Consider the following 21,812-nt stretch of genomic DNA (forward strand, 5'->3'; position numbering starts at 1 on the left):
CAACATGAATAAAATTCAAGATCTGTGAATGTTTTTAGTAACCCCCTAGATCTTACGAAATGTGTATTGGAGATAACTTATTTATCTTTTCTAATAACACTCACAAACGCTTTGCCAACTATACAATGATGCAACCAAATCATTTTGTGATTTGTTAGTATTTTAAGTCTCCATTTTTTGAAGCATGTGTGCAAAAAATGATTTGATGCTTCCATTGTATTTGAGTTATGATTAATATATATATATTTTTTCAGTTGATATTTAAAATTTGAAAGATTTGAAGACTAATGTTTGTGCTTATGTTTTGATTCTTTCATTGTATTTGAATTATGATTAATATGTTTTATTTTTTTCAATTGATATTTAAAATTTGAAAGCTTGTAAGTATTTATATTTATTGAATTTGATATTAGAATTTCTAGTCTATTTTAAAACATTTGTTAATTTTTTAAAAAAAATATAATAAATTTTATCTAGAACATTTCAAGGAAGAGATTTTCATTAATCTTTTATCTTTCTACACACTTATTATTACACATTTAGTCAAGCAATTATAATTTTTGTCTTACTTATCAAATTTTTAATTGTTCTAGGAATTTGAAAGCTGGTCAGGAGCTCTACACAGTGGAACAAATCATTCTTGTAGAGTTTGCACCAATAATTTGGTATAATTTTTTCAAGAACATAATTTACTTTGGAAGCTTTAATTACTTTTAAGATTTAGTGTAAAAATTCATTTTTAATAGTTTAAATAGGTTAAAAATTACAATGAGCTTAAATTTAGTATTTATTAGCACTTTGGGATAGCTCATTAGATTGGCTATTCATAATTAAAATTAGGCTTAAAATTAAACATCATATTTTTATTTGAGGCTCAAAATTTATACATCTTTTGATGTTGATTTAACAAAAAAAATAGAAAACTTAAAAAAAACTAAAGAATGATACATTTGAAATTCAAAAAAATCCTCAAAAGAGAAATAGAAAAGCAATGTTCAAAACCAAATCATGAATCCACATTCAACCATAATAAAGGTAAAATCAATATAAATGATAAACCAAACACTATAGGCCTATTAGATTAAATTTATTCTTAAATGTAGTCAATGACAATGATGATATTGCAATTTTTGCTGATAAAAATGAGTATCCTCCTTTTGATCCTAGTGATGATAATATTCTTATGGATCAAGATGAGTTCTCACCATCCTTACATGATAATATTTTAAGAAAACATACAAAAACCTTCCATCCTTCCACCCATCTTCTACATATCATCTTAAGATTAATAGTGACAAGCGAGACAGTATTCTAGGACAAGCCCTCAATACTGATCCATGTTTAAATTTAAAATCACTAAGAAGATAAAAAAAATCCTTATCCTTGCATGGAAGTCCTTCACTTAATATTCCATAAATCTATAAATTACCCACTCCTAATTTATCTAAACAATATATTAAGTACAACATTTAAGGACTACTGGAAAGGATCATAATTTACATAGGAATGATAGTGATGATGATTCTTGAAACACCCTCAATCAAATTTAAAAACATAAAATATATTTGGATCCATAAATTTTCAAGTCTAAAACCTAAAATCCCAAAATACATTTGGATCATTAAGGCCAAAAGCCTAATATTATATTTTTAAAAACCTTAAATTTCATATTTTGAAAATCCAACATCATTTTATTAAAGACTCAAAGATCTAAAATCAGTCATCTAACATAGATAAAATCCAATTGAAAAATTTAGTATGGTGTGTGGGATTATTGGTCATGATTCTTCTTAGTCTCATAACATTTTATCATGTCTTTACAGTCCCAACCTTTTGTCCAATAATTTTTAGAACCAATTATGTTAACTAATTATTTTCATGACCATAATCCATCCATCAGTCAAATAAACTCCTATATCATTTTCCTTGGTAGCATCCTCAAGTCATGAGCACTTCATTGGCTAGGCAATATTATATCACCTGCGTTCATATTTGGGGGTTTAATATCCTAAAAATCAAAGATAATATATTGCCCATCTAGTGAAAATAGGGGGATTATTTAGTATGCCATGAATGCATGTGATAAAGCCCAAGTTCACTAAGTGATGCTCCCATGACTCAAGAACATGGGCCATGATGGTATCATGGTCAGGGTAGAATCAATGTTTTTGATTATCTAAGCAGGGAGACGGCCTTGAACCAAGAACAACAGAAAATTACATAGTTATATCACCAAGAAAAGAACAACCACCCACAGAACAAAAAATGAGCCCCCCATAAAAAATGTTTAGAATAACATACATAATTGAAATAAATTGTCCACATGAAGCTATTCTCAAATAAATGATATTATTAATATATTAAGAAACATCTAGTGAATATTTATAACATATAGTGGAAGTTATGAATTTCGAACATCTTTTGTAGTAGTAGTTGGGAGAAAGTAATTTTTTTTTTTAAATCGACAAAATAGAAAAGTGAAAAGAAAATTTTGTTAAAAAAATTCAAAATGGTGCATTGGGAAAGTACTATAATTGAAACTTAGAAAACAAAGATCAAGTGTTAATTAGCTAGCTATGCGTTCTCTACAATCGAGAGCAAGTTGTCTCATCTTACTACATTATTCATCCTTTAAAGTATCATCATCCCTCGTGATAACATATTGTATCCGCATTCTACTAATCCATTCTCTCTTCCTACTTTTGACCTTATTAAGGGCATTAGAAAAATGTTAACTCATGCTTTGGATACTTTTCATATCTTGCCTCTTGTAGTAAGGATTATGTCCTTCAATAGGCATCACAATATAACATTGAATGAGTGGGATAACTATATTGGTGAAATGTTATTCCTACATGATTTAGTCCTTGGATATCACATTATAAATGCTTTATAGATTGTCCATCCATCCCATTCTCTATTTTTTATCTGTCCATAGTTCAATGTAGCCTACCATCAATCCTTTCATGTATAAGTGGCTTTCCCTTGTAATTGGTTATAATGTTAAGAAAACACAAATATTTAGAAATAAAAGCATTATACTATCTAAAGAACATTTTATCCTAACACATACCATATCTATCCAAATACAAGGAAATAATATCCCTTAGAAAAATTGAAATGAATTAGAAACAAAAAAAATATATTTGAAATATAAGACTACTCTCTCTTAGAAAATAGCAATGAAATAGAAGCATTGCAAAAATATCTCACCAAGTAGCCTAGTAGCCATTCAAAAGAACCCATATTCTTTATTTCTCTTTTTAATAGAAGCCTCAATCATCCCTAAATAAATTAACATCATTATTAGGATTTATCCTTCCCAATCCTTAAGTTCTTCCTAGAACACACTACTCCTACATAAAAAATGCTAGATATCATCATCATCAATCAATATTTTGTGTTTAACTTGAATACGATAAAATCGAGTTTGTTCTTTGGATTTTCATATTTTTTTTGTTGAGAATCTTTCGAGTTTGGTGTACATTTATGTTTTTTTATTTAGGAATCTTTCAACAACAAGCATCATGATATTCCATATCATGGTTTTATGTGTCAAATTTCTTTTGATGACTACTTTTCCCATTGAGTCAATCTTGTACCACATAGCAAAAATAACATCATGGTCTTCCATATCATAGTGTATCTTGTTATATGATATAGAGAGCATCAAAGTGTCTCATAATCATGATTCAAACCATGTACCATGAATATCATTTATATTCCCAAAGTTCTCTTTTCTTATTAATCAATTCCATCCCCCTATTCAAATCTATTATATCATCTTATCTCTACCCACTTATTCCTTTTTATACTATTTTGAGGGCACCCTTCTGTTCTCATACGAATATCCTCTTGATGGGGCATCCCTAAATTTATCCTTAACTCCCAAGGCTTGGGGTATGTTCCCATTTTCCCACTAGGTGCCTATATGTACTTTCTTTTAAACACTCTTATTTAACAATGCCATTTCAAAGATGGGATATCAACACAACCCTCCCTTAACATATATAGAAAATTGGACACGTTACGATAGATCGCATCAATTATAATGAATGCCGCACCAATTAGACTAATTTGTATGACATTGAACAGTCCGAAAGAATTTGTTAACTAAAATCTACCACAGCCAGAAAGCACGTTATTTCCTTTTCCGCTTTAAAAATCTATCCTTTTTTGGTTTTTTAATTTTAAGGGAAAATTAAAAAGCAATCAACTTGTAAATAAGTTTGGCCGAACCATCATGCCTGCAACCCTAACTTTCTGTGTGCGCCTAAGTTTGAGTAATTCTCATAGACCAGCGCTTCCCTGTGTCACGATTCTCTGACTGGTTGCTCCGATTTCTTATTTTGTGTCAATCCATTTGTTAGTTTATCTTTGTTGCATTACACTGTGTAAGGGTTTGATCTCCTTATGGAAGAAGTGTTTCCTCCGTCTCATGTTTTTATTAATCACAGAGGACCTGATGTCAAGAAAACCCTTGCCAGCCATATCTATTATGCTCTCGAAACGCATGGATTGAGGGTATTTCTCGATAAACAGGAATTGCAAGTGGGGGATTTCTTAACCCCTGCAATTCAATCTGCCATTCGTAGTGCCTCCGTTAAGATCGCCATTTTCTCCAAAACATATGCTCAATCCCCGTGGTGTTTGGATGAGTTGGTATAGATGCTTGATTCTGACCCTACTACTATTAAGATCATCCCCATTTTCTATGACATCGAACCTTCAGAACTTCGTCATGTGGAGAAGGGAGCATATGCCACAGCCTTTGAGGAGCATAGAAGGAAAGGCAGGGTTACCGATGAACGAGTGGAAAGCTGCATAAAAGCCCTCGAAAAAGTTTCTGCTATTTCTGGCATCCCATTCAGGACAGAGATAGAGTAAGTATTTACATGATATGAAAATATATTGATTTAAAGTTCTTAACCTGAACTTCTGGTTTATGACAAGTCCCAAAATTGTTTCAGCGACCATGGAGAGCGATTGAATGAAATCGTAGAGACTGTATTAGAAAAGGTAGTAAGGGAACAACTACATGTGTGTGACTACCCAGTGGGACTTCGCCAAGCGGCAGAGCATTTTGAAAAGGTGGTTCTGAGTCGAAATGAATCAAAGAGCACCCACGTTGTCGGGATTGTGGGGCTAGGCGGATCGGGAAAGTCAACTCTGGCTACTCATCTCTACAACTCCATGTATTCCCAATTCCAGAGATGTTGTTTCTTGTCTGATGTGAGTAAAGAGAAAATACCATGTCTGCAGCAAACACTCATCAGAAATCTGCTGCGTGATAAGAATTTGTGTATTGAGGATTCGCGTAAAGGTAAGGCCTTGCTTCAAGATCGTCTGCGTGGGTTGACACGCGTTTTGATTGTTTTTGATGATATAGATAATACAGAGCAAATTGACTATCTGTTATGTGTAAAGGATGTGGTGGGAAATGGCAGTCTGATTTTGGTGACATCTAGAGACCAAACTTTGTTTGTCAGTTCTAAAATAGAAATATACAATGTCAAATTACTAGTTGAGAAACAAGCCCAAGAGCTATTCTGCTGGTATGCCTTCGGCAACACCAAACCAGTCGACGATTTGAAAGATATAATGGAAGAGTTGGTTAGAATGTGTGGTGGTTTTCCTTTAGCGTTAAAAATTTTAGCGGGGCAGCTCCACAATGAACGTGACCCAAGAAAGTGGAAGCAGCAGTTGAAAAGCCTCCGTAAATAACTGCCGGAAGACTTACTACGAAGGATAGTAATGGATAGCTATAAATCTCTCGACAATAGAGAGAAAGAGGCCTTTTTAGACGTTGCCCATTTCTTAATGGGAGAAAACAGAGATCTGGTGGAGAGAGTTTTGGATGGATTTAATGATAACGGTTTTCAATGCCTTCAGACGCTCTGTCAGAAATGCCTTGTGGAATTTGAGCTTGCAGATATAATTCGTTCGAGAGCGTTACAGGTAAGATATTACCTGCAACCCTAAATAGGAGTAGATTTTTATCATCATTTATATATGTCATTTGAACTGTTTATTACAGTAATGTAACTAATGAACTTACTTTCAAGTTGAAAGCGTGGATTGGAGTGTAGGTATTTGGAAAAGAGCAAAGGGGAGCTTCAAAATAAGAATGCACGATTTAGTGAGGGACTTGGCAAGACAAATCGGCAGACAGGAGTTACCTCTTCGCCTCTGTTGTTCAAACGATAAAATGATCTCCACATGGGTATTTGATCTCATTACTTTTCAACAGTTTCCGTTATTTTTTTGGCCATTAAGCATGGAAATGTACATAGAAAGTAAACGGAAGTCTAATTTTTCCAAAAGCTATTTTTTGAATCTTCGGTTAACTTCTATTAATGTTGCAGCAATCTCCATCTTCTAATAAAACCTCTCCAAAATAGGCTGACTGAAGTTAACCAAGAAGTTTTCCTCAAGATAGGCTGACTGACCCTTTCTTCTATTTGAATCTTTTCATTTAGGATCTACAGTACCGATTCAATTTTTAGCTTCTCCCCATTACATTACTTTTCCCAATATAGTTGACCCTAATATTCTGTTTATCAATCACAATTTCTACTCGGTCGTTGGATATATGTCAAACTCTAGTTATTCACAAACTCTACAAAATCTACATGGGGTTTGTTGATGATTGATGCTGGCCGTCCAGTTGATCATTCAGTTCTGCCATGGGGTTTTTGCTGTGCCCTTCGTTCCTTGCGTTGCTTGGACAGTTAGTTTTAATTGTAGTTTGTTTTCGTTTAAATTCAGTTAAGAAGATCTTAAATTCAGCTAACAACTCTGTTTTTCCTTTTCCTCTGCCAACGAATAATCAATGATAATGCATGTGACCGCTAAAGCGTAATACGTTCCTTCTGTTATGCTATGAACTATTCCATTGAATTCTATTTGTATTCAAGCCTAGCGTAGTTTTCAATCAAGCTGGAACAAAAGACTGCTGTGTATCAAAACAGTCCAGTAATAAAAAACAGAGGATTCTGCAATCGTTGAAATCCATGAATGATCAATTTATTTTTCTTGTAAGTGATCTGATTTTATCACCGTTTTTATTGCTGTTATCTTTTCTCTCAATTTACTGTAATCTTTTTATCAATTGGTTTAAGGGTAAGGGCTGGTTTCAGAAACTACATTTGATATCGGAGTGGGAATGTTCGCATTGTTTAGTATCAACAGAGAAAAAGATCGTGGGCATCAAAGTATTAGAGGTGCCCTTGTTTCCAAGACGCTCCATTCAAGGGATCCAGTGATTCTGATGAAGGGGAGAACAAAAGTCTTTCCCCAGCAACAACTTCACTCAACCGACGATTCACAACTCATAAACTCACTTAGCAAGAAAACAAAGATTTCAACTTTATTAAATTCCATGTCACCATCAAGTTATTGCGACAAATTAATTACAAGCTTGGCCTGTCAATGGCCTTTCAACTCTGTTCAAAACCTCCAAATCCTATTTCTCTAAGCTCAGACCAATTTCCAAGCGGCCTCATCTCATTCTATCTTTCCCTGGGCGGATTCTGACCCTCTTTCCCCTTTTACCTCATTCACAGCCCTCTTCGTATTCTGTTTTCGCTGGCTCTATCTCTGCTTCCTTTGTACTTCCCCTTTGTTGCAGAGGGCTCACCTCTTCTCAGGCCTACACAGCTTTCTCTTTATATTTCTGTTTCTGATCGATGCCTCAATCTTTTTTTCACTTACCTGCTCGACACACAGCTACCTTCAAGGCCGATGCCCATTCTCTTCTATGTGGGCCCCTTTATACCCTCAACCTTTCCCCTCTTCAATACAACAGAGATGTGTTTACCATATGCTTTTACTCTGTTTTTATTTGTCTCTCTACGCAGCCTTTCTCATGACCCTCTCCCATGATGGTAATGGTTGAGTCTTTAATTCCACACTTTGCATGCATAAACCTCTTCCTTTATCCTCTGGCAGATGTGCATACTCTGTTTTCCCATTTGGCACATGGCTGCACTTGCATCAAAGCCATATCTAATAGAGGAAGACTTGCTCGATAGCAAGGAGAATCGCAGCCTGCAAAGAACACATCAGCCGCTGGCTTCATTTTTGAAAGAATTATTTTTAATTAATAAAGAGGCGTCACTTCAGAGGAGATCGCCCAATGTTTGCCACTGCTCCAAATCGATTGTATAAAAAGTGAAGCCAATTCTTTTAAAAGAGGAGATCAAAGTCAAAAAAGATCATCTGGTATAATTTGTCAAGTTTGAATCTACCTTCGAAAAGGGTGAAGCCTTTGATTTGTAAGAGTAAGTTGCAGGAAGATTACAAATTAGAAAAAAGTTGCTTTGCATGAATAAGATGCAGATCTTGTAAAAGCCACAGAAATTAGCCTACCCCGAAATCAGCTTTGGAATAGGCTTGAAAGTTACAAAAGCAAAGAATTTAGTGCATCGTGGTAGGAGATAAGCTTACTAAATTTAAGAAATTATCTTCTTTTCTTTTCTTTTCTTTTTTAATAAAATTTGTTGAGCCAATTATTCCTTGAAATTAAGGAAGAGGTTGTTGTTATATTCAATTCTTCCATTTTGCATGAGAACAACATGTATAGTTTTTGAATTTGATGAAGTTAGATTGTTTAAATTTGATTTTTGTATGAATATGTATATGACTACATCTCATAATGTTCAAGACCTCTTTATTAAAGCAATTGTATTGCATTTCTTATTTCTCATCATTCGATCAATTGATCATGTGATCAAGCTGTAATTAAAGATTCATGTTCCTATTAAAAGAATTTTATTGATGTTGCAAATTGTCTATTCTTAATTTCTTCAGGGTTGAGTTATTGTCAACACTCCTCTCCGATTGTTTTGTGCCTGAAATCTTCTCTAAAGCATCACTAGTTCATCAAATATAAGAAAGTTTTTTCTAGAAAATGAATCCTACATTTTTTTTTGCTATACTCCCATCAGTCCACATCTATAGAAAGATTTTCTATTTTATGTAATAAGCTTATTTTTTACTATTGCCAATAAAGATGATTTTAGGCTAGTGATCATAGCACAACAAAAAAATTCCCAATCTTTTGGAAATCACCATCTATCCCATTTTTGTATCAAGATATTGTTCATCATAAACATTTTCATTTACTTTCATAAATCCTCCTAAATTATTCTCAATTCCAAACAAAAGAACAACGTCCCAATATTCCTATGGGATGTTATAAAATCCGATGTAGCGAGGATGTAACCATAGAGCATAATTGGTGGAATGAAAGTTTTGTTTCCAAGCTTGCAAGAAAAGACTAGCCCCTACGATCATTTGCACAAATATTAAAATAAATCCCTTTTTGAAGAGTTTACAATTTGATGGATTCCCCGAAAGACCATTGATATCAAAGTAAATTGAATGTCCAGAAGCCTACAAACATCCTAATAATACTATAACTTTCGAGTCTTGTTATCTTAATCTGAACTTCTTCATTGCCTTAACAAAATTGCAAGGATTTTGAAATTCAATGATTTCTTAGTCCCTAGTTTGCTACTCTTGGAAGACCTTTAAAGACCGTCTTGTATAGCATTTTATAATGTGGTCAGAGAATAACTTAAAAAGGATTTTTGCGAGAGATTGCTTTCTCCTACCCCACCCTGGTAAAGGTTGTCTATATATGTGATTCTAGTCACCAAAAACAATGCTTAGAGAAAATCAATTTAATATCTGTTTATATATTTTTAATGTAGTATTTTTTTAGCTCTATTTTATTATAGTTATCTCGACACATAATTGTAAAAGTTCTTCAAATTTCAATTCAAAATCAAGGTATGTATAATGATGTTGTATTGCAATGCAAATATTTCTCACATTATATATCAATTATGTTTTCTCATTATCTTCTATGTATTGCAGATGGTGGAGAAAGAACATTAATAATTTCAATGTCCTTTGGATAACAATAATAGGCACATATATAGCTTACAAGAGAGATTTCATGGGTAGACATATCTCCACAATGCCTGTCCATGGCATCTCTTAATTGTGCCTACAAATAAACTGATATGAATCGATGTATGCTTATCTGGTTTGACATAGCGATCAATGTTTTGTTTATGCCAAATGATCGGTATTGCCAACCAATAACAATGTGAATCTGCAATGTATGCTACCGGGTTAATAGTCCGATAACATATTGGTGCCAATTCATTATGAATCGACACCAATATGCTATCGAGTCTAGTAACCCGATAGCATATGATCGGCACTTAACTAATGTTAAGCAAGTTGTCAATCAAAATAAAAATGCAATCGGATATTATTTATTGTTAACCCGATAACATATAGTTATCAACTTTTAATATAACTTAATTATATATATATATACACATACATGTATATATATACATATGTGTATACACACACACACACACACACACATATATATATGCATGTATATATATATGTATGTATATGTATATGTATATCTGTATATATATATATATATATGTATATATATATATGTATATATATATATATGTATATATATATATGTATATATATATATATATGTATATGTATATATATATATATGTATATGTATATGTATATATATATATTTCCTGGCAAGGATTTCTTCATCTGATCGATGTTATTTCATCAACACTCCCTCTTAGCTTGGGAAGATGAATGACAACATATCTAGCATCACATTTCTCATGATGGTCAGGATTCCTTATGGAGTCTCATAATCTCACTCTATAGAGGATCATATCACTCAAACACGTGATATGAAGTATCACCTAAACACGTGATACAAAAATCATATCACCTAAGCACGTGACATGAAGTATCACCTAAACACGTGATACAAAAGTTCACCACAATAACTTGTGATGACAAGATATCACCTAAGCATGTGATATCAATCTTGCAAAGCAAGCAATACTAAGGATAAAAACATGAGAATAATTTAATCCTCATTTTATCCAAATTGTGGTGTGTGCACTAACATTTCAAAATGTCTTTACCACAATATAATTATGGCACATCCATAACATACCAGGAATCACATGATATCTGGTTTTATCATTATAAGGTCATCACCTTATAATGTCTACATACAAGTGTCCATTATCTGAGAGATCGTCACCTCTTAGAAATGTACACAGGGGGTGGAGCCCATAAATGTCATAGCACGACAAAGAAGTTTACACATTAAACATCTTTATTAATATATAAGTACATATTATGAAGCAAATTACCTTTCACTCATACCAAGACCTTTTCTGAAGTGCTCAACTTTCACCCTGGAAAGTGGTTTGGTAGGAATATCTACTGTCTGGTCCCCTGTACAAATGTATTCCAACTGGATCACATCCATGTCTACCATATCTCACACATGATGGTATGGAATCTCAATATGTTTGGATCTGTCATGAAACACCAGATTCAATGAGAGTTTTATGCAACTCTGGTTGTCACAATGACTAACTATAGGTTTCATTGGTTCACCAAATAACCCTACAAGCAACTTCCTAAGTCATACTACCTCTCGAGCAGCCATGAAAAGTGCAATATACTCGGCCTCAGTGGAAGTTTGTGCTACTGATGATTGTTTTCCAGCTGATCCAGGATATCATGGTTGAACCTAAACTGAAGCAACATCCTAAGGTGCTTTTCTTGTCAGTTACATTTCCAGCCCAATTTGAATCTATAAATCCATGTAAATCCAAATCAACTCTCTTATACATGAGACCAAGATTTAAAGTACCTTGTAGATATCTCATGATGTGTTTTACTGCTACCAAGTGTATCTCCTTTGGTTCACACATAAACTGACTCAAAGCATTAACTGCGTAATAGATATCTAGTCTTGTATTTACCAGATACTCACACATAAACTGACTCAAAGCATTAACTGTGAAATATATATCTAGTCTTGTATTTACCAGATACATCAAGGACCCAATCATTTGCCTGTATAGAGTAGGATCTATGGGTTGTGATTCTGTTGTTGCTTCCTTAAGTCTATGAAGGTTTGTTTCCATTGGAGAAGTCATAGGTCTACAGTTTAACATTCCAAATCTCTTCAAAATGTCCAAGGTATACTTACCCTGGTTTAGTATGATGCCATCCGAATTTTTCCATACTTCTAATCCTAGGAAGTAATGAAGGAGTCCCAAGTCCTTCATGTCAAATTATTTAGCAAGGTCTTTCTTGTACTGATCTATGTGGTGATCTTCACTTGTGATTAACAAATAATCAACATATAGAATCAATATCAACATATCACCTTTGTTTTGTTTATAGTAAAGATTTGGATCTACATCATTCTTTGAGAAACCTATCCCTGTGAGATAAGTATCAATTCTTTCATACCAAGTCTTGGGAGCCTGTTTAAGCCCATAAAGAGCTTTCTTGAGTCTACACACATGAGACTCTGCATTATGAATCTCAAATCCTTTAGTTTTCTCTAGATATACTTCTTCTACAATCTTTCCATTAAGAAATGTTGTCTTTACATCCATCTGATGTACTTTCCATCCATTTGCTATGACAATGGCTAAGACTACTCTTACTAAGGTGTATCTGGCCACAGGTGCAAAGGTTTCTTCGTAATCAATTCATTCCTTTTGTGAGAACCCTGTTGAGCACTATTTTTTTTAAAAAAAGAAAAAATATAATAAAAATAAAAAATAATACTATATGTTCCATAAGCATGAAGACTAATGGATATTTCGGCCAGTAAGCTGTGTCGAGCACTGCAGGAGAGGTTTCATCGAAAGAGCGTTTTCATCAACACAGGGCATATAAAGCGCTAAGCAAAGGTGTTTCGGTAAGAAGTTACCTTCGATGAACGCAAGAAACCGCTCATCGATACCCCATGTTTCATCGAAAAGAATAAAAGCAAAAAGACAAAAGGTGATTTCGAAGAAATATCGTTACCGAGGAAACTCAAGAGGCATTCATCGAAAAGCAAATCTCATCGATGAACGTGGTGTCGAACAAAAGAAAGGCTGTTTCATCGATAAAAAGGGATATCGATGAAAAGGGGGATATCGATGGACACTCATAAGCCTTCATCGAAGAAAGAAACTCATCGAAAGTATGGCATCGATGAAACTCACGAGCAATTTGTCGAAAAGGGAGACCATCGATGAAAAAGTAATTTCGATGAGTCTTAAAAGCGGCTTCTCGACGTAAGTTTTTCACCGAAACAGTATTATCGAAGAAAGTGAGCTTTCGATGGAAGATTCGAACACTCGGCCGAAGGCAAGGGTTTCATCGATAATTTGAAATGCGCGCACTTTGAGCGGACTGTACTTCCCGCGAAGGAATTAAAGGCCCAGTTGAAAAGTGTCACATCTGCAATTAAATTTAAAACACTTGAGTAGCCGTTACAGATGCGGGATATTAACTATACACAAGTTGCCCATTCAATTACAGTTAAGCCTAGTGAATTTTCGTAAGAATCAGATTGACGCTAAGAGATTGAAAGCTGTGAAGAACTTGCAGAGATTTGCAAACGATAACCAGAGGAGTTGAGCATTTTACCAAGTAAGTGTTGTCTCTCTTATTTACTGTAACTATGGAACCTTCGTCTTCTTCTTCTAAAAAGAGTAGGAAAGGAAAAGAGTTAAACCCTGAAGAGAAACCCAAGAGACAGAAGAAAGAAGGGAGAGCTTTGACTCAGGACTTATTAGACCAGTGTCCATCGTCTAGTGTAAGGTCCAAAAAGATTAAAAGTGAAGAAGAAGGATTAGAGGATAAATTTGAAAATCTAGGAGACATCTGGACTGAGATACGAGGGCATGAGTTATTTTTGTTTGGTTACAAAAGAAGGGATGCACCCGAACCCATTAGTAATCTGTGGAAGAGGAACTTAGGCAAGTTAGCAGTTCCGAATGTATTTGTAGACGTAGAATTAATGAAAGCTCTGGTAAATTGCTACAACCCGAGAACTAAAACCATATGTGATTACAGAGGGAATACATTAGTAGTAATCAACAAGCAGACTATTGATATGGTCTTTGATCTAGACTGGGAAGTCGAGGAAAGCATTGATATGAAGAAACTCTCACAGGAATTCTTTAGTTTGGAGAATATCTACAGGACTTGGAGGCTACCTGTTCATAGGCCAAAAGTGGGTGGGTCATTTGTTCAGTTTGGCAAAAGTGACAAAGTGCCATTTGATGTCAACCACTTCCATCCATATTTCAAATATACATATTACACTGCAGCCCAAGTACTAGGCATAGAGGCTCATCCACTCATGGATGTTGGGATTATGGTTCTGTGTGCTGATATTCAATCAAAAGACCCTAGGTCATTTGATTTTGCTACTTATGTTGCGGATACCTTGAATCATGGGCTGGAAAAGATGAAAGGAGACCTTGTGAATGTTCACTTTTCATTATACTCCATGTTAATGCATATTCTTCTTTATTGTGGACAAGAAATTAACTTCTGGCCAGATGAGTTCAGCATCAGGTCTTATGATAAGAATGGTCTAAAGAAGCCGGTTCAGCTGTGGGTATCAGCATGGGACCAGAGGTTTATAAACAACCAATATTGGCATTTTCAAGAATACTTTGTGAAACCTCTCAGTGCAGCTTTTGGACAACGCAGGGATTATACTTTGTCCCCTGAAATTAAGAGGTTCCTCAGGCCAAAGGATTTTTCTCCAGAATCACAGATTGAACACAATTGGGGTGATTGGTATTGCCATGATAATCACACGGAGATAAGGGTATTTGGATATGAAGGGCAACCACACATGCTTCCAATTACGGTGCCAGACAGAGTGGCTAGCTTGGAGATTATAAGGCAATTGTCTATTGCCAGTGCTAAACATTTAACTGATTTTGGTAAACAATCTATTGTTCCAGGTCTATTAGTTTTCTCTGATTTCATTATCAAAAGTTCAAAGAGTTATCATTTATTACAGAATAAATTAAATTACTATGGCATGACTCTGGGTGAGCCTAGGGAGAATTTTGATCCCGAAGGATATATAAAAACTGCCAGAGCCTCACAGAAACTCAAAGCTGGGATACATATGGCCAAAATGCCAGACGACTTAATTAAGAACCTTGAGCGAGAGGAGGCCAAAGTTTTGAAAGGAAAGAGTGAATTAGTCTGGGAGGCCTACAAATGGAAAAGGGCAAGGGGAATGATAGACGGAGACCTAATTGGAAATATCCAAGATCCTCTGGAGGTGGCTAAAAGGCTACTTCAACATGAGACTGAAATTATGCACAGAGTTCCTTCACAATTCCTTCGCTTCATTAATACTGAAAGAGACAGTCAGCCCCTAGCTCACATGTCACCAAAATCAACCGCCAGTAGTATCCCACCTGATTCTCCTCGAGAGGATTATCCTCCTGGTTTCGAAACAGAAATGAACATGGACACAGGAGAAGTCAACATCAAAGATGTTGTTGACATAAGAATGACTGAGCATGAGGACTTCATTGCTGATGATGGATTCGCCTCCTCTAGGGAATTCCTCTCATTTCTATATCAATACAAAGGGGCTCATGTCAAACGAAGCATGGCTGGAAAACCAGAGGAAGAACAGATGAAGAGATTACAGGATGAAATTGATGTCCTCATGAAAGATATGACTCCTGAAAAAGGGAGGAAGTTATTAAAAGAGGCCGGTGTGATCATCTTCTCTGGTTGGGATATCAACTCAGCACTCTTATTTGATGGTTTTTTGAAAAAACAAGATTTGAATCAGCAGGTATTGCCCCAGGAGGTAGATAAACTGTTCCTAGGCTCTGGATATGATCCAGACAAAAAGGCTCTCCTACAGTGGGCACTATATCCAAAGGGGAAGAGGCCAATCATTGTGGATATAGAAGAAACCTTTGGGCACCTCATGGTTCATCAGGTTGGAAAGACCGATCCCAGGGTCACTGCGAAGCTCAACCTAGATGTTGCAAGATTAAACTTGGACCAGACAGAGTTTCTGGTCAGAGAAAACATTACATACAAGGGATTGTATGAAAAATCCAAGGAGGAAAACCAGAAGCTGCAGGCAAAGGTATTGCAATTAGAAACGGGGACTCCTATCAGCGAATACACCTCATACCCTGCAGGACGCAGCTTGGATGATGTCTCTGATGCCCTGTACTGGAAATATCAGGCAGAGAAGGCCAATAAACGCGCAGACAATATCCAGCAAAAAATGGACAAACTGGCCAATGACATCATAGGACATCGGTTTAACACCATGTTCTTGCAGGTTGAACCATATTGGATAGTTTACCATGGAACCATAAAAGCGCTAACAGAGCATGAGCGGTTAAGAGCACGATTGCAGGGGGTGCTAAGCAATAACGATTCCATGACGCCAGAAGAAAAGGCTGAGGGTAACGCGTATATGGATAGTCATGTCAAATTTGAAGATATGCTGAGAAGAGATCTAAAAGAATTAGATGATGAAAGACCCGTTGGAATGCCTTCTGTCTACAAGGAAGGAGAGGTAATAACCTTGGAGGATTTGCGAAAGGAGCTCGTCAGCGTCAAGGATTGGGCCTTGTCAGAAATTGATCGGAGTAAGGATATGGCCCCTACCGTCAACCAGATGATATTCAAGTACCTGACGCTAGGGGATGAATTAAAAAAGCAAACACTTCGAATCAAAACATTCAAAGATGATGATTACATTCATCATTTGGGACTTTTGAATCTCTTTTTGCTTAAGTTTAGAAACACTCGAGTTGATGACTAATATTTTGAAAAGACGTGTCTCTTCATGAAAAGCTTGCGTCCTCATATATATATGAGAATGTTTTTGTAATGTAAAGGGGACATTATTAGATTAGGATTATGAGCGAAAGAACAACAGCCTGTAAGTCTTCGTGTATAAACTTCAATGGAATACAAATCTTGATCAATTGTTTCCCTGCATATGCGTTGTGGATTATTTCATTTTCTTTTGGCAATCGTCTGTGATATTATCTGATAAAGATAGGGTTATTCATATTCTTAAGATCAAATCTATGCTTTATGTTATAATGTTGTAACAAAAGTTTTGCTTGCGGATTGTAATTGTTCCCTGCAAAGCTTAATTGACTGGTCCCTTAAGGGTAGGGTTAAATTCACTCAATCAGCACATAATGTAAGCATTCATTTGGTTTTGAAAGAAATAATAACTGACAGGTTCATAAGGGATGAGTTAAAAAACTGTCTCACAGATTCGCACTATAAGCCCTGAAGAAAATTGTAATGACTCTGTAACCCATGCAATAAAGAAGGCACTGGTTTAAATCTCAAGTCATACTCATCGTTTATTTTCACAATTAGTTATTTTGATAGCTACAGGAGTAATTAAGAAACACAAAGCGAAATAACAACCTTGAACTCGTCTGCAATATCTCCATTCAAGGAATTCATGCCATTTCAAGATCAGGAGATATCAGAATAGGATAACATATCTGCTATAAAAAGCACTGTTTATTGGAGACATTCAGTGAATAGGTATACCCGCCTAGGTCCTGCAGAGCCTAAAGAGAGAGAGTTAGTAACTAATAGGTTCACTCTATAAGTTGGCCAAGTCAATTGGAGGGTTTGATCATAGGAGTTGGCATTGCCTTAGAACCCATCCAATCTGTTGATTTGAGACCCAACAGATTGGCGACTCTGCTGGGGAAAATTGTAAGAACTCTGCTGTGGGAAAGAGCTCAGAAGAAATAAAAACAATTCATGTCCTCTAGACAAGAGGTGGCGACTCTAAAATAAGAATTTCAATGCACGGGACAAGATCGGTTGCGAAAGGACAATCTTTATCCCAATTAGATTTCCCTCAACGAAGGAACAAAAGTAAAGAACCCATGAATGATTCCATGAGAGAAAGATACAACCAGTATAAACATGAAAGTAGCCAACACTCGCCCTCGAAGGAACAAGATAGAACAACAACTTCAAGCCCGATGAACGAAGATTTGGTTGCGGCATATAAAGCTCAAAAGGGGCGATGCCAAATTCCCCCTGGTTTTGAAAATCATGAAGCACAGTCCAGACAACATACACCACCTCCATCAAGATCAGGTATGGCAGATCCTGCAGATAGATTTACAGATTTAACCAGACAAATGATGGAGGCAGCTGCTGAAATGAGAGATTCAGGAAGGACTCAGGAATGTTTGGAACTGTGTGCCAAGTTGGGCATAAATGTTGGTGAGGATGACTTTAATAAAGATGTAAACAACTACAAGAAAACATATGCTCAGGGAGTGGGTAGAACAAAGAGCAATGATTTCAAAGCTTATGAGAACCCTCTGTTTGGTAACAAAAGGGATGATCATGTGCAATCAAGTACACCACCAGTCCAGCAAAACTCACATGCAAGCTTTATCCCTCACAATCAGTATCCACCTCCTGGTCAATTTTATAACCAACATCCACCCCCTAATCAGTTTCAGTATCAACACCAGAATCAATACCCTCCTCCTTATCAAAACCAAATGCCCTTGTATGGTAATATGAACCAGAACTTCGTGAATCCTCATGGAGGGCATGGACTAATAAATATGGAACAAATGAGGCAGTTTGATTTTTCAGGAATGATGGTGTATCCATATCCCATCCCAAATGAGATCAGGACAGCAATACCAAGGTTCACAGGAAGTAATGCAGTTTCAGGTGAGGCTCATTGCAAAGCATTTGATGCAGTAATTGAGGATTTTGGTTTGCCATATGAGGATGTCAAAATCAGGTTGTTTATGCAGTCATTAATAGAAGATGCGAGAGACTGGTTTAGAACGTTGCCTGATGCGTCCATTAGAAATCTTGCAGAATTCAAAGAAATGTTCCTGGAACAATATGGAGACCATAATAGTCCTGAGTTTGCTTTACATGAAATCATCAGCATTAAGAAAGAGCAAAATGAATCAGTAATTGACTTTAACAAAAGATTCAATAGGGTTTTGAACAAAATCCCTAATAGGATGAAACCAGTACCTGAAGTGAGCATTCTGTACTATATCAATGCTTATGACAGCAAAACAAACTATGAGTTGAGAACCAGAAACCCAAGAGATCTCCGAGATGTTATGAAAGATGCCATTGTTATAGAGAACAATAGAAAGGCTGCTGGTAAGATTGGAAAAAGAGAGGATGCAAGATTGTACAATCCTAAAGCACCTAAGGCTAATAGGGATGAAGATAAGCTTGACAAAGTTTTAAATGCCCTAAAAGATCTATCTGTAAGAGTAAACAAAACAGAGAAGCAGCAATACTACCGTCCTGAGAGACCTAGACTACATGACATGCCTTATAACACTACATGGAAGGATGGAAAACCGGTAGAAAGGAACCACAGAGACAATCAACAAATACCAGATCCTTTAAAAAGAGCAGTAAATTACACTCAAGACGATGACATGTGGTGCTATGCTTGCAATATGCCACATGCTTCCTCTTTGTGTGCAGTAGCAAAAGGGTTGCAAGAGGAGGAGGATGGCTATGAAGATCATGTGGATGATTCAACTATTAATATGATGACATTTAGTCAGGAAGGAAGGTCGGACTTTACAAATATTGATCATTGTTCTGTTTTACCTGTGACCACCAGCAAAAATGAAAGTGTCAAACTCAGAGTCCCTACTGAAGAAGAGAAGAGAAAAATTACAGCCTATGCTGTTGCACAAGCAAAAAGGACTTATGACTTAAGAAACAGGATGGTGAATCCAGAACAAGGTAAACCTGCTAGTCTTTTCATGAAAGAAAACAATGAAGCACTTAAGCGAATAAATAAGGCAACTAAGACTAGGCAAGATGATAATCAGGGTCCTGATGTTCAAAGGAAAGAAACGGTAAAAACTCTTTCATCACAGCAATCTACCTCGTTTGATATCTCAGCTGCACTAACACAATTGAAAGTTTCTGTCCCATTAATGGAAATCATGAGGTTTCCTGAATATAGGGAAAAAACTTTGGAAATGATTTCAGGTGTCCAAGAAGGGAAGGTTAATGAACAGAAACAAGAAGTCCCGACAGGTGGCAGTAATGAACAAATGGCTCCAGTTATATACTTAGGGTCCACTATAACAAAAAATCCAACACAAGTAGACCCATTTTACCTCACTTTGGTGATAAACAACAGAAGGGTAAGAAATTGTATGATTGATTCAGGAGCAGCCATAAACGTCATGCCTGTTGGGGTGATGAAAGAATTAGGACTGGAAGTTGATACTACCTTTGGGAAATGCTATGCCATGGACAATAGATCAGTCCCAGTGGTTGGTATCATGAAGAATGTAGAGTTCAGATTAGCAGCCTGTCCAGAAGCATCGTATAAAACAGATATCACGGTGGTAGATGTTCCACCAAACTATGGAATGTTGTTGTCTAGACAATGGTCGAATATGATTGGTGGATATGTGCAGCTGGATTTATCTTATGCTACAATTCCAATAAATGGACAGGAAATAAAAATTGACAGGGAGCCTCGGTCCACATATATCATAGAAGACATGGAAGGAACAGTGAACCAAGTGTGTTTTTTACAAACTGACATGGACAACTTCCAGGTACAGTTGACAAAACCTAAATTTAAAGAGTGGATCCCCATTGAGTCATGTCTAACTGAAAATGATGGTCAAATATGGAAGATGTTCTTTGATGGGTCTTGTAGTAAAGAAGGGAGTGGGGCTGGAATCCTTTTTATTTCACCTACAGGAGAAACTTACAAGTATTCTTTCAAGTTGTTATTTGAATGTACAAACAACATTGCTGAGTATGAAGCCCTACTCACTGGTCTTAACATAGCAGTCAAACATGGAATCAAGTTGATAAGTGTCTTTGGAGATTCAGAACTAATAGTCTCACAAGTAAAGGAGAGATATGCCTCGAAGCATTTAAGACTGAAACAATACAGAAATGCTGTATGGGATACCATGGAGCTTTTTGATGCTTTTCAGATAACCTGGATAGATAGATCAAAGAACATCATGGCAGATTTTCTAGCAAATATTGCACTAAAAGGTAATGATATAACACTAACTGGGATATCTGAAGTGGAGATGAAAGTGAGACCATCTGTTCCTGACAACTTGTATAATTGGCAAGTGTTTCAAGATGATGCAGATCTGTTGAACTTCTTGCAGTGTGCTGATCATTATCAGGCTCAAGCTATAAATTTTAATGACTTTGTGGAACAAACTGAAGGTAAGGAGACCTTATTTGGACATGAAATTATACAACTGAAGACAAATAAATTACCAAGAGGCCTGGTAGCATTAGAGAGAACTTTTAATGCTCAAGATGTAATTGAAACCAAAGGGTCAGCTGTTAAAGAAAGTGATGTTGAACAAATCAATCTAGGAAATGAAGAAGCCCCCAAGAATGTTTTTATTGGAAAAAAATTGACTCCTACTATGAGGCAACAACTGATAATCTTGTTAAAAAGATATAAACATGTGTTTGCATGGTCTTATGAGGATCTCAAAGCTTACAGGGAAGATCTCTTTCAACATGAGATACCACTTAAGCCAGAAGCTAAGCCATTTAGGCAAAAACAGAGACCAATTAATCCTACATTGCTACCAAAAATGAGAGAAGAAATTATAAAGATGAAAGATGCAGGAATAATAGAACCATGCAGATATTCCACTTGGGTTTCTAACTTGGTACCAGTCAGGAAGAAAAATGGGGATATTAGATTATGTGTAGATTTTAGGAATTTAAACATATCGTCTTTAAAGGATAACTATCCATTGCCAAACATGGATAATATGCTGCAGAAGGTAACAGGGTGTGAGTTGCTGTCTATGATGGATGGATTTTCGGGTTACAATCAGGTGAAAGTTAGAGAAACTGAAAAATATAAAACA

General features: G+C 35.9%; 2 protein-coding genes across 2 annotated transcripts; both read left to right on the plus strand.

Moving 5' to 3' along the window:
* Window positions 1-4,344: 4,344 nt before the first annotated feature.
* Window positions 4,345-5,724, plus strand: LOC131034769 (TMV resistance protein N-like). Its single transcript, XM_057966344.2, has 2 exons — window positions 4,345-4,883; window positions 4,971-5,724. The coding sequence occupies exons 1-2, from the start codon at window positions 4,669-4,671 to the stop codon at window positions 5,722-5,724; spliced, it is 969 nt and encodes a 322-aa protein (XP_057822327.2). The 5' UTR covers window positions 4,345-4,668.
* LOC131876398 (disease resistance protein RUN1-like) lies at window positions 5,665-6,370 on the plus strand. Its single transcript, XM_059221665.1, has 2 exons — window positions 5,665-5,958; window positions 6,066-6,370. The coding sequence occupies exons 1-2, from the start codon at window positions 5,755-5,757 to the stop codon at window positions 6,087-6,089; spliced, it is 228 nt and encodes a 75-aa protein (XP_059077648.1). The 5' UTR covers window positions 5,665-5,754; the 3' UTR covers window positions 6,090-6,370.
* The last annotated feature ends 15,442 nt before the right edge of the window (window positions 6,371-21,812 follow it).

Source organism: Cryptomeria japonica, chromosome 5, assembly GCF_030272615.1.
Source record: "Cryptomeria japonica chromosome 5, Sugi_1.0, whole genome shotgun sequence".
Classification (NCBI taxonomy): domain Eukaryota; kingdom Viridiplantae; phylum Streptophyta; class Pinopsida; order Cupressales; family Cupressaceae; genus Cryptomeria; species Cryptomeria japonica.

Excerpts from the sequence above, each read along its gene's own strand:
- LOC131876398 (XM_059221665.1), top strand. The coding sequence starts at position 5,755 with ATGGATAGCTATAAATCTCTCGACAATAGAGAGAAAGAGGCCTTTTTA. Across the intron at positions 5,959-6,065 it reads TTCGTTCGAGAGCGTTACAG|TTGAAAGCGTGGATTGGAGT; the intron begins GTAAGATATTAC and ends CTTACTTTCAAG.
- LOC131034769 (XM_057966344.2), top strand. The coding sequence starts at position 4,669 with ATGCTTGATTCTGACCCTACTACTATTAAGATCATCCCCATTTTCTAT. Across the intron at positions 4,884-4,970 it reads CCATTCAGGACAGAGATAGA|CGACCATGGAGAGCGATTGA; the intron begins GTAAGTATTTAC and ends AAATTGTTTCAG.